The sequence below is a fragment of the Otolemur garnettii genome, unplaced genomic scaffold, assembly GCF_000181295.1.
Source record: "Otolemur garnettii isolate 467f Iridium unplaced genomic scaffold, OtoGar3 scaffold00057, whole genome shotgun sequence".
NCBI lineage: Eukaryota > Metazoa > Chordata > Mammalia > Primates > Galagidae > Otolemur > Otolemur garnettii.
The window spans coordinates 6,079,220-6,093,438 of record NW_003852452.1 but is presented as its reverse complement, the minus strand read 5'-3'; the positions used below and the strand labels follow the sequence as shown (position 1 = coordinate 6,093,438).

Genomic DNA, 14,219 nt, shown 5'->3' with positions numbered 1-14,219 from the left:
TCGGTACATTGCTTATTTCCATCAATAGATAAATGATTAAAATATGTGGTATACATATACAATAGAACATCAGTCAGATGTTTATAACTCTGGGACTTGCCATCATAGCCCCTGTTTGTAAGTGCAAGTTATTGGCCCTAATCACATTCTGTCTCTTACACAAAGTCTTCCGTATCTGCCTGGGGTGTCTGGTGACCATTCTCTTACCTGAGATCCCTCGCCCCTTTCTTAGTACTCACGTGGCACTTGGATTGTGCTACTTTGCTTTGTTACCATTTGTATTATACCCTGGCTCTCCAATTAAATTTCACCTTCCTTAACGTATGGGACCATGTCTTATTATTTATATCTACAGTGCTTTATGGCCATTCAACAATTTTTTTTTTTATGAAACAGCGTTAAATTGCTATTGTATTTGAAAACCTTCCTTTATGATGGGTTATGACAGTCTCATTTGCCATCTTTCCCCTATTCAGGTCCCTTACTTATGTACGTCCTTGCATAACCCAAATGTCAGCTATGTGCTCCTGGCTCCAGGAGGTGTCTAGTTGACATCAACTTGTACCCTACTCCTTGCCCTATAGTACTGTAGAGCTCAGCCCTCCCTGAAGACTCCTGCTAGTCACCTGGGAGGTTTACATTCCCATTGTCTCCCTCACCACGAATGTCCTGCTTCCTCAGTGCATGGATTGTCTTGAAACCCCTGCTGTTGTGCTAAGGTGTGAATTGCAGCCCCTCCCTTAATTTCAACTACATAAGTCAATTTATGTGTTGAATATATTTTCATTAAAGATCAGTAGAGGCTGAGCATGGTGGCTGTTGCCTGTTTTCCTAGCACTTTGGGAAACTGAAGTGGGAGGATTGCTTGAGGTCAGGAGTAGGAAGACCAGCCTGGGCAACGTAGTGAAACCCTTTCTCTACAAAAAAAATAAGAAAACTTAACCAGATATGGTGATGCACACCTGTAGTCCTAGTTACTCAGGAGGCTGAGGGAAGAGGATCACCTGAGCCAAGGAGTTTGTAGCTTCAGTGAGGTGTGTTTGCACCACTGCACTCCAACCTGGGCAACAGAGTGAGACCCCATCTCCCCCTCCTCCAAAAAAAAAAAAGAAAGAAAGAAAAGAAAAGGGAAAGATCAGTTGAGACGAAGTAATTATGTAATTTGAAATTGCACACTAATAATAAGAAAACTAATATCTGCTAAATACCAGGCACTATTCTTAGTAATTCATGTGTATTGAGTTGGTTCTCAAACAACCTATGAGGTAACACATGTATTGTCCTCTCCTACTGAAGATGAAACTGAGGCAGATCAGAACTCACATAGCTGCTTAGAGATAGAGCCAGGTATTTTAAGCCCATGTAGGCTGCTCTTAGCTGCAGTAAACATCTCCTTTCTAGAAATAACCTTCCCCATCCTTGCGCCTGGGAAATTTCACAGGGGAATTCATGCTCCTGTCTTTCTCCATCCTCACTTCACTTTCCTTTTCTGCCTCTACCACTTTTTGTCCCACAGACTTGTTTATCCATTGCCCTTCATGCCTAAAAGCAAAACAAAATAAGCAAACAAAAATGGAAAGAAACAAACCCTACAAACTCTTGACATTTTCCCTTACACTCTATGCAGCTTATAAAGGACATTTCCCAAGCAAAAACCATATCTTTATTAAGAAGAATCCGTGGCTGGGCACGGTGGCTCATACCTGTAATCCTAGCACTCTGGGAACCTGAGGCTGGTGGATTACTTGAGCTTAGGAGTTAAAAACCAGCATGAGCAAGAGTGAGATCCCCATCTCTACTTAAAATAGAAAAAACTAGCTGGATGTTGTGGCAGGTGCCTATAGTCCCAGCTACTCTGGAGGCTGAGGCAAGATCTCTTGAGCTCAATAGTTTGAGGTTGCTGTGAGCTATGATGATGCCATGGCATTCTACCCAGGGCGACAGAGTGAGACTCTGTCTCAACAACAAACAAAGAGAGGTGCTGCCATTGAACTAAATTTCCACTGGTGTCATTAGAAAAACATTCACTGAGACTCTGTTTCAAAAAAATTTTTAAAAAGTATGAATCCTTAATGTTGAGTTTACATAAATATATGAGAAAGAAACTTTTAATCTTCATTAAAATCATGCTGTTCAGCATCATACAGTTCTGATTTGTAAAAGTTCTGATTTATGAAAGTGTCCTCTATTTAAATAATCTATTGCTTGGAGCTTAAGAAGTTACTTTATAAATCTAGTGCTTCAGAGTCAGAAAATCTAGATTGAAATCCTAACTCCACCACTTACAAGTTATTTAATAATTGAGCAAGTCACTTACCTTTATTAAACCTCATTTTATTAATTATCAAATGGAAATCAGAACACTCTATTCATCACATTGTCGGACTGAGAGTATCTTCAAGGTGACAGATGAGGAAGAACAAACTTTGTTTTAACAGAGTCGTGATGTTTCCATAATTCCTCATTAATACATATATTGGAACTTCCTTCCACCTTCTGACCCTGTTATATTGAAAATATTAGGGCTTAAGCATCAGCTTAATTCATGGGACCGTAGAGTTCTGTGAATGCCGCATCAATCCTTTGAATTAACAGAGCCAGCTTGACTATCTTTCTGTAGTTGCTATGGTTACTGTGACTTTTTGGCCTTCTTCCTTGAGGGCTTGCTAGCCCTCTGCTTAGGAACGTCCCCTTGGAGGTGTGAAGCTGACATCTAAGGCTCTGTAAAACACTCTGTGTGTGTATCTGTCTATATGGCTGATACAGACAATGGCAAGTGCAGGCAACCATTTTAAGGCCTGATGTCATTCCGTCTCCCTTACAAACCCCAAGACCTGTGCATGGTGCTTGCAGGCATTCCTTTAGGAAGGCCTCTCTGCAGAAGGAAACTCCCCAGAATCGGCCATTTACATGTTCTTATATTGGATCACAGCCAGCTCTGCTTAATCCGGAAATTACTATTGCTTTCTTACGGTTTCTTCATGCTGTCTCTGATGGGGCTTATATAACTCTCTTTTAATCATGAGAGTTATAGCATTCCCATCTGTATTAATTTTTACTATGTTTCTTTTGTCTCATCCATCTCATAATTTTGATTTTAATAATTTAATAATTTATAATCTCCCCATCTAAATTCTATCTTTTGGATAGAATCTTCTATGTTTGGAGTGTAATATCTTTCCTATCTTCTCTCTCTTCTCCTTCATACTTCTATAAAGCACGGAGGAGATGATGATTAGGGTAAATATTCCCAAGTCCCCATATTTCCATGTCTTACTAAGATACATTTATCACACCCTCTCTGCATCATTATTCACTGTCAAGCAGCATTTATTTTAAAGTGGGTTTCTCCTAGGTTCCATGTGAGGCAATGTAGCTAATAACCAAAAAAGAACCAAAAGAACTTCATACCTATTTATCAGTGAGTTCCCATGAGTGAGGCTACCATGGTAACAGATGCTAAATTAATGCACTTTAAGTTAAAGAGAAAAATAACTCTTTGTAACTTTCCATAAGCTCATATTTATACAGGATGGCCATTGGATTCATGGCTGTTTTCAACTTTTTTCTTTTTCTTGAGATAGAGCCGCAAGCTGTCACCTTAGGTAGAGTGCTGTAGCATCACAGCTCACAGCAACCTCCAACTCCTGGGCTCAAGCGATTCTCCTGCCTCTGCCACCCAAGTAGCTGGGACTACAGGCGCCCGCCACAGTGCCCGGCTATTTTTTGGTTGCAGCTGTCATTGTTGTTTAGGAGGCCTGGGCTGAATTCGAACCCGCCAGCTCAGGTGTATGTGGCTGGCGCCTTAGCCGCTTGAGCCACAGGTGCTGAGCCTGTTTTCAACTTTAGATTGCAGACTCAGGAGGGCAGGGAATGTAGTTGCTTTTCCTTTTTGTTGTCTTTAGTGTTAGCGTTGGGCTTGGCCCATAGTAGGTATTAAGTAAATATGTGTGGAATCAATGAATGACTTTATAACAACACTGAAAGAACGCTTTCCATACAACTTCTTATGGTGTCCTTATAAATTTTTAAAAAATACATGCGTAACCAGTAAGGATAAATTAAATAGCATGTAAAATGTTAGGGTTTAGTGAAAAGTACTAGGTGAATACTAGCTATTATTAGTATACATTAAATAGTACAAGAAACTGGCAAAGGCTGTCAATTTATGAACTAATGGGCAGCACATGAAATGTGTGCTTTTATCTATAATGCTTATGTTTATTTCTAGCATAGAAGCACTATTTGTCTCCCTTTGGGTATTGATACCTTAAAATGTGTTTTCTTGCAGTATTCTTTCTACCAGCAGTTGCATGAGCAAAAAAAGTCAGAAAAATTCTTCAAAGTTCTCTATGATCGAATGAAGGCTGCTCAGAAGGAGATAAGATCAACGGTGACAGTTAATACCATAGACTTAGGTAGCAAAAAAAGGGATGATGACAATGAATTGATGACATCTGGTCCACGAATGAGAGGTAAAGAAGCATTTGAGTATTGGGGAGAATAGAGTGAGAGATAAGAGGGTAACAGTGTTTAAGTGGCACTTACCTTTGTCATCGCATTTCTCTGGGCTTAATTACCCCTACTGTGGCTCTGATCATCCATAAAAAATTTTGGTCATGACTTGACCCTAAAACATCTCTGCAGGACCAGATTTAAATGAGACATAATCAGTGCAAGGCAGCCAGTGACATGAACAATGTTTGATTTCATTGTGGCATGCATGATAAAAAATCCCTGCCCCACACCTTTTAAGTGGCCGTGAAAAGTAAACTTTAAAAACAGAGAAAACCTTATAGCACACAGGGCCAACAAAAACATTCTCGGTATTTGAAATGACAAAATCATCCATGTACTAAGTACAAATCATAAAGATATCATTAACATTTTGAAGTTCGTCGCATCATTTTTTTCTACCTTTTCACATATGTGAACTCACGTGTGTTTATATACCGTGTGCCCATATAGTTCATGTGCAGTTTAAAATAGCCAACTAGGCTCGGTGCCTGTGGCACAAGTGGCTAAGGTGCCAGCCACATACATCTAAGGTGGCGGGTTCGAATCCAGCCTGGGCCGCCAAACAACAATGATGGCTGCAACCAAAAAAAAAAGTAGCTGGGCGTTGTGGTGGACGCCTGTGGTCCCAGCTACTTGGGAGGCTGAGGCAGGAGACTCGCTTGAGCCTAGGAGTTGGAGGTTGCTGTGAGCTGTGATGCCACGGCACTCTGCCCAGGGGGACAGCTTGAGGCTCTGTCTCAAATAAATAAATAAATAAAATGAAATAGCCAACTATTTTAAATTGTACATGAACTTTATGGACACTCTGTATGTGTATGTGTGTGTGTGTGTGTATCAGAATGACATAAGTCCCTCTAAAATTGGCTAAGCATTGAGATCTTTTTTTTTTTTTAATTCTCATTGCAAATTTGACTTTTTAGTTGCTATCTAAAATCCTTCTTTTTGAAATTGTTGCACCTCTTGTCAGGCAATTTTTAATTCAGTTGTTAGAGAATATGGATGGATACCTGGTTGTCTTGTGTTTTTTTTTGTTGTTGTTGTTATTGTTCTTTGGGGGGTTTGTTCTTATTTTTAATTAGCGAAAGGAAATTGTTTCAGGTATGTAAGAATACTGCTTTATTTTCAGTAAGAGATTCATCATTACATTTAAAAGAAGGAATGAAAGGGCAATTAACAGAAGCATCTTCAGCAACATCCAAAGCATATTGTGTGTACAGAAGAGAGATGGATCCAGAAATCGACATTATGTGCACGGGGCCAGAAGCAGGGAGTGCGGAGGAAAAGTCTGCAGAGGAGGTGACGATGAGCCCCACCATTGCCATCATGCAGCCAATCCTGAGGTTCCTTCAGCTGCTGTGTGAGAACCACAACCAGGAGCTGCAGGTATTTGTTGTTTTGTGGGAAAGCCGAGAATACAGCATATGGTTATACGTAATTAAATTCAGATACAACTCACAAGTAGTTTTAGCGTTTTGGAAATATAATCAATAAAGGCAATAGTGCTTTTCTGAAATGGGAAGAAACTTTTGTATCAGTGAAGAAAAATTAGAGGAAAGTTCCTTTATGCAAGAAAAAAAATCAGCCTTATATAGTATCAGTCTGTGTATCCCCATGCAAATCTTTGGACTCTCAACGGACATCACTTTATTCCTAGTATTTCGATGTTCATTGAGCAAGGTCGTATTTGTCTCATCTATATTTTTCATGGTTTTATATACTTATGGGACTTTCATTATTGTCAACCCAATGTATTTTTTTGTGTGTGTGAGGATACATTGTAGGTCCCAATTAGAAACAGAGTTAGTAGAGAAGAGAATTTTTTATAGGAGTAAAGGATGATGCATTTCTAAATGAATGCAGGTGTTGTCTTACATCTTTTTTGCCCTGTTAGAGTGCCAGTAAATTTTGTCCTCTTCTAGGGGTTGTGAACCTGCAGACTTCTGCAGCTTCTGATTTCATGATAGTCCTTTTTTAAATGCCAAAGGAGGCAAGAAAACCTTTATCTTTCTCTGCTGCACCTCTTTTAATAAAAGGATTTGTTCTGTAAAATTTGGATCCCATCAAAAGGCCACAGTTATGGACCTAAAAGGCCATGGGTTATCCACCCAAAGTAGTTTGTCAGTGTATAAAATAGATATATAAAGCATATAATAGATCAGGGGAAGGGAACCTTTTCATGCTGGAAGACCACATTAGTTTAGCTATAATCAAATAAGGCCATATTCAAGAAACTTCAATTAGATATACTTTAAAATGTACATTATTTTATAAAAACTTAACTACTATATACTTAATCATTTAAAAAATGCAAATTATTTGTTAGTTGTAAAGTTAGCTAACCTTACAATGACTTTGCTGTGTCTCCTTTTTGTGGGAAAGCATTTGAATATGTGGTTGCAGCATGGAGTTTCAGTCGTTCCTCTAAATGGGTATCAGCCATTTGTGATCTTACGGGCGTCTTGATTTGGGTTAGTGGGAGAATATAGGTTCACATCAATAAGTGGCTGAAAAGCAAGGAAGCATTATGAATGCATCTGAATGATGTCGTTGAAGGCGTGGGTATTCTACCACATAGAATACTGCAGTTGGATCTTTCTTAGCATGAAACAATGACTCTAATGTGTCACCTACGTAGAATTCAATCAATTGTAGTTCTTTAGGTACCTTCATGATATCAGCTAGATGAGACTGAAATACCAATTTGAGTGTGATGTCATGATTCTTAAAGTCGGTGAACTTTTCATTGTTATTCTCCAGTTAATAGGCATATCACAGCTGTGTGTTCTTCATATAATACACATCTGTCATCCTGCTCATCAATGACCTTTGCTAAGGGGGGAAAATGTTTACCTGAAATTTCCTTTTAAAGAAGTGTTTTGAGAAAAGATAGCCTTTTTTGAAATGCTTGGATTTTTTTTTTTTGCCACATATCCTATGTAGACTTAGTTCCACCTTGCAGAGAAATGTTCAAGTCATTTTGAGTTGACATGATATCACACAGAAATGTTGCATCCTTATAGAAATCTTTCAATAATTCACACTGCTGATTCTGTTCTACATAAAATTTAACTATCAAAATTTAATAGACAAAAAACTTTGGCAACACCTGTCTCTGCAATAGCTTATACACTTCAGAATGACAGAGCAAATCCACGCTGAATGCCTCATCCTTCAACTTTAGCAGGTTACCAAACTGAAGATGCCTTGTTGCATTTGTACTAATATAGTTAACAATACTTATAACTTGTTGCAAAGCATACTCAAAATAGTAGCACAGAGGTTTTGCTGATGCAAGACACAAAGAACCTAAGAGCATCTGGATCTGTTAATACTTTTTTAAAAATCTGTGTGCTAAACCCTTCATGTTTTCCTGTTATGGAAGGTACAGCTTATTAAATAGTTATCAAATTCAGTCTAATTTCACAGCATTTATCTTGAAAGATGTTGAAGATATCCATTCCCCATGTTCTGTTTGCAAGAGTGCCCAAAGAGAGTCATTCTTGGCAGCAAAGAAAATCTTCTGTTATGCCCTGAATGAAGAATAAAACAGGCACCAAGTCAGTGGTTACCAGTTGATTCATCCAAAGCAATTGAATAATACATATTTTCTTTTTGAAGTATTGCACCAAGTTGTTCTGTTAGTTGAAGTCTAATTCATACTGCCAATCAGTTATGGTTCTTCTTGAAAGAGGCAGTTGTTTGTACTTTGAAACAGTTTTGGGATCCAAGCATCCTGTAACTTCAACAATGAATTCACTGAATGGCTGTCCATTCCCCAGGTATCTAAGTTACTTTCTAAGTTCCTTCATTGGTATTATTTCCAAGTCTTATTGCTGCTTCAAAGCATTATCTTTGCTTTTACTTTTCATCTTTTAATTTCTGCAGTACAGCCAACCGTTCATGCCTGTCCCTCTAAGTTAAAGTATTCGTGGTCTTGATGAGTGTTACAGTGCTGATGAGCATTGAATTTCTTTCATGTTAATTTTGTAGTATCACAAAGAATATCATCCTATCTTTAGCCGAAGTAAGATAACATTGCAATTCTCAATCCTCATTAAAAAATCTGTTTTCTTCCTTCAATGTTCTCTTGATCTTCTTTTAAATGATGGGCTGTTAAGCAGACAGAATTGAAAAGTACTGTCCAGCTGTGCAGCTATTCACAAATTTCACTTCAAACAGAAACAGAGTATACCATTGTCAACAGCTGATGACAGACTGGTGTGCTGTACCCCTATACACTCTCACCAACTGGCCTCAGGAGTGATATTAGTTGGGTGGGGAAATTAGAATTAAATCATAATGCAAAGCTACTGTCAATTTAGCCCTTATGGCTTACTAAGGTTCTAATGGTAGCAGTTCAATCTGGAAGGATTATTTCATGGGAACTTATTTTATTCTTTGGTATTTTTCATACATTTATTTTAAAAATAAAAATATAAGAGAGACAAAAATGTATAAATAAAAATAAAACTATTTGTTCTGTAAAATTTGGATTCAGTCCAAAGGCCGCACTTAAGGACCTTGAAGGCCACATGTGGCCTTAAAGCTACAGGTCCCTCACTTGTGGTCTAAATGCTTTAATCAGAGCCACATACTGACTGATTGGGAGGTAATTCTTTTAAGAAAGCCAAGATAGTTTCTTAGTGTGTTCTTTTTCTTACTGGTACTCAGCATCTGTGTAGGAAACAGAAATGGTAGAAATAAATTCAAATAAATAAACAAAAAATTAATAAAAGTAAGTGCTAAGTTAAAATAAAAAATAAAAACTTTCTCCCTGCTTACTCTTTCTCCAGGTTTATTCCCCAGAGAAAAATCACTGTTCACAGGTTGTTTTTTCTCTCAGAGATTTTTATGTATATATAAGCATATTGATCAGTGCAGGTAAACACTTTAAAAAGAAACAAAAAGCAGTATTCCTTAACTTACATGTTTTATTTAGTAATATATCTTATTAGTAAATTACTTATTGCTAGGTTATGTGTACATACTGAAGCACTTCATTTTAATAGTTTGTCAGTATTTTACTGTTTGTATGTACTATTATCTCTTAAACCTGTGCACACCTACCTGGAATAACTTTTTAGAAGTGGGGTTGTTTGTTAACTGGAAATATTGATAGATGCTTCCAACTGAAGTTAGCTGCCAATCACTATCATTTAAAAACCAATGAATAGTGAAGCTGAACTATTTATAAGGGATCATTTATACTTGAAAATTTGCTTTTCTCTCTAATGAACTTCTTTTTTTTCCCTTTTATTTTTTCTTTCTGAGATAGAGTTTTACTCTGTCGCCCAGGATAGACTGCTGTGGTGACATCATAGCTAGCAGCAACCTAAAACTCTTAGGCTCAAGATATCCTCTTGCCTCAACCTCCCAAGTAGCTGAGAATACAGCGCCCACAACAACATCTGGCTAGTTTTTCTATTTTTAGTAGGGATGGGGTTTCATTCTAATCTCAAACTCCTGAGCTCAAGGGATCCGCCTGCCTCAGCCTCCCAGAATGGTAGGATTACAGGTGTGAGCCACTGCGCCCGGCCTGTCTTTCTGTCTGTAGTTTCTTTATTCTTTCTCTTTTTCCTGCTTTCTATCATGTTTACCTTCTCTATGTAGTTTTAAGATAATGACATTGAGAATTGTTTATTATGAATGATGCTGCTAAACATACATGTGTGAAGAAAAACATAAGGGCCTTCCACACCCAAGGAGAAATGTAATTAATGTGGAGACTTTTCTTTTCATAATGAGAAATTTCATTACACGCTGCCACGGGGTTGTTGATGGGGTGGGGGATCTTCTTGAATAAGACAAACACACGTGGGCTGGGCATGGTGGCTCACACCTATAATCCTAGCACTCTAGGAGGCCAGGTGGGCAGATCACTTGAACTCAGGAGTTCAAGACCAGCCTGAGCAAGAGAGAGACCCCCCACCTCTACTAAAAATGAAAAACCTGAGGCAAGAAGATCACTTGAGCCCAAGAGTTTGAGGTTGCTGTGAGTTATGATGCCATGGTACTCTACCCAGGGCAATAAATAAAGTGAGACTTTGCCTCCAAAAAAAAAAAAAAGAAAGAAAGAAAAGTAAAAGAAAAACACACATGCAAGGAGAACTGAAAATAATTAACACCATAATTTTTTTTTTTTTTTTTGAGACAGAGTCTCACTTTGTTGCCCTTGGTAGAGTGCTGTGGTGTCGTAGCTCACAGCAACCTCAAACTCTTGGGCTCGAGCGATTCTCTTGCCTCAGCCTCCCAAGTATCTGGGACTACAGGTGCCCACCACGACACCTGGCTATGTCTTTTTAGAGATGGGGTCTCACTCTGGCTCAGGCTGGTCTCGAACCTGTGAGCTCAGGCAATCCACCCACCTCAGCCTCCCTGGGTGCTGGAATTACAGGCAGGAGCCACTGCCCTGGAAAAAGGCTGGCAGCGTGATTTTTTAAACCTTCCCTTAGGTGTCTTTTTCTTTTGCCTTCAGCACTTCTTGAGGAATCAAAACAACAAAACAAATTACAACCTGGTCTGTGAGACCCTTCAGTTTTTGGACTGCATTTGTGGAAGTACCACCGGTGGCCTGGGCCTGCTGGGTCTCTACATCAATGAGAAGAACGTGGCGCTGGTCAACCAGACTCTGGAGAGCCTGACTGAGTATTGCCAGGGCCCATGCCATGAGAATCAGGTAAGGGTGAAAGCTGTGCTTCACGCAGAAGCCAATCAGCGAAGCGACCGCGTTGGGGAAGGAGCCAGCCCTGTGTGTGCATCAAAAGATCTTTCTTTGCTAGATATTTTTGCTTTCCTAATAAAAACATGCAAAGCCCGAATTGTAAACTAGCAGATACTATGCCATGTATCTATTTCTTTTAATTTCAGGTTAATGTGAGGGTACAAAATGACTTGTTAGGTAAAGTTCCTCTTGCAGTTAGCATCCCCCATCCGAAAGGTGTGACATACACCCCTACATTGTGCCCATTAAGTGGGAGCACGCAAACTCCTCCTCCCCTCCCCCTCCCCCCTAACTTGAATTGAAATGAGGTGTTCTCCTATGTAGGTGTGAATTAGATCATCTGCTGACTATGCTATATTTTTATTTAATTTTATCATATAAAATTCCGTGAAAATGTTCATGGTAAAAATCGTACTTACTAAAAAGAGTGAAATGTTTCTTCGCCGTCACTCAGTTTTCATCTTTAGAGACTTTCCAGGATTTGTGGAATGAACTTTCTCTGACTCCTTGGGCTCCACTGTAGCGGGTAGGGTATATTATCTCCTTTATTCTTGCAGTAAATATATGAAGTAGGTCTTATCACTCCTGTTTTGCTGATGAATAGGTTCTGACTCAGAGATTAAGTGACTTTGTGGAATCTCAGAGTGACAGAATCAGTAAGCTGTAGAGCCAGCTGTTCTTACAACTCAGGACTTGTGATTCAGAGTCTAAATAGAGTGCCCTTTTCAGCATATTACTTTTGGGGAGGCAGAGTTTCAACTCTGTTTTCCAGAATATTTGTCTCTGATGCCACTTTCTTGGACATCAAGGACAGTCCCCATCTTGTCCCCATCAAGGACACGTGTAGGAATAGAGGGAAGAACATTGGGGTCAGTAAAGGGCAGGGCAGTGGCCTTGAAGTTGGAGAGCTGACAGCACAGCATCAGCTCAGGTACCACACAGCCAGTGTCCCATGTGAGGATCCATCCTGGAAGAAGTTTTCAAGTCACAAACATTTCTGGATATAGATTTTAAAGAAGCCATTGAGACCAACTGGTTGACATAGAAAATAAATGTTTAAAAGTTTGCTTTTTTATTGCAATTTATATAGTACTTAATAGATATACACCCACAGCATATGAGACTCACAGTGAATATCTATTATCTGTTACCTATGCATGTGTCCATGTACATATACACATACACACGCACATATATACATGCTTACATAGGTGCATAAAATAAAAACATGACAATAATTGGCATAAATAATTTGACATTTATTCATGATGGGGTTATTCTTCCCCTTCTGTGTTGTATGTACGACATGCTGCAAGAGTTTGTGGCTATTTCCCCGTATTTCTCTGGATTATATTTCACTCTCCTAGAGCAATGATACAAAAAAAGGTAACTGTTCAAAGTTAAAGAAAAACATATAAAATCTAGGATTTAGTTTTGTTGTGATAAAACCTTATACATCTATAAAAGAAAATATGTATGGCATATGTCCATTTCACTATTTCATGGAAAACCTGTGAGAATGGTCCCCAATTTTGGTCTAGCAAGAAAAAGGAATTTTTTGAAAGTAAGTTACTAAAATCCAATTAGCTGTAAAAATAAAAGCTCATTATGGAATAACACGAACTCCACATATAATTCCCCACGCTTTGAAAGTTGTGTGGAAGGAAAGAGGGTTGCTAGTGAGTGCTAGAGATGATCTGCAAATGGATTCCCTCCAAGTCTGGCAAGCATTTTAATGAGCAGAAGAACCTCAGGAAATGTAGAAGACAGATGGAAAATACTTATCCCCTGTGTTGAGGGAGTAAAAGGGAAGAAATGAGAGCCACAGTGAAAAAGCAGTTGTTCCAAAGTTGCCTTGAATACAGTCTTTCTCATGTAAGTCTCCCCCTGTGAGGTGAGTTAGTTCAGTTTTTCAGACCCCTCGATGATGTCCCATGTCGTTCCTGATTTTAAGTTCTGTAAAACTGAGGTTAGAACCCTCACACAGTTGACCTTCAAATTGTGGACATTCGTCTCTCGGGATGTTGCCCGTCTTCCACCCAGTGTGCAAAGCAGCAGCTCTTGTCACTAATTTAGCATTAAGCAGCAGTTCAATTAAAATACTTTATCACTGCTATAAAATTTACTTACAAGTCATAAATATGAGAGACACACTGCTTTCATAAATAAGAATATTCTTGTGAAGTAGATCAAATCTTAAATTTCTGAGTTTAAGGAACTCTTCCGTCAATGGGTATATTCAAATTTATTGACTAACAGAGTATGTAACTTAACCAGCGGTCTTCAAACTTCTATAAAAATCGTTCATTTTAAAAGATAGGTGCTTCACACAGAATCTCTCTCAGTGTTCTGCAAACAAAGCCATTTAATCAGCACTGATCAATTAATAGTCAGACCCTATACAAAAGAATGAGTCAGATGCTCAAAGTTAAATCTTAATCATATTTTAAAGATTAAAAAACACTAAAGACTGAGGTGATTCTGTTATTTCACATCCTGTTATGTCTAGTGCTATGTGGTGGCTAAAGTGTTATTTTACAAACGTTTTGTTTTCTAGACCTGTATTGCTACTCATGAGTCTAATGGGATCGATATCATCATTGCTTTGATTCTAAATGACATAAACCCTCTTGGTAAATACCGGATGGACCTGGTGCTCCAGCTAAAGGTATGCTAAATTCATCGTTCAGGCAGAGAAAGCTATATTTTCTATAGCCTAAAACTCTCTTTCAGAGTTGATTCTTGTAAAAAGCAAGATATTATTGTATTTTCAGCTGATGGGTTGATAGACAGGGATGACAATGCTTACTAAATTCCTGATACACAGAAATTAACTTTGAGGTCATGCTCAGGGGCAGGTTCCTTACTGGGGTCATGCTCAGGGGCAGGTTCCTTACTGGGGTCATGCTCAGGGGCAGGTTCCTTACTGGGGTCATGCTCAGGGGCAGGGTTCCTTACTGGGGTCATGCTCAGGGGCAGG

General features: G+C 38.8%; 1 protein-coding gene across 1 annotated transcript in view; it reads left to right on the top strand.

Annotated features, from left to right (window-relative positions):
* The window catches only part of ITPR2 (inositol 1,4,5-trisphosphate receptor type 2), a 482,247-nt gene that overhangs the window by 324,793 nt on the left and 143,235 nt on the right, over nucleotides 1-14,219 (top strand). The window contains exons 40-43 of the mRNA XM_003792467.3: nucleotides 4,292-4,475; nucleotides 5,645-5,901; nucleotides 10,994-11,194; nucleotides 13,797-13,907. Coding sequence (XP_003792515.1) covers nucleotides 4,292-4,475; nucleotides 5,645-5,901; nucleotides 10,994-11,194; nucleotides 13,797-13,907 — 753 coding nt within the window. The remainder of the gene's footprint in view (nucleotides 1-4,291; nucleotides 4,476-5,644; nucleotides 5,902-10,993; nucleotides 11,195-13,796; nucleotides 13,908-14,219) is intronic.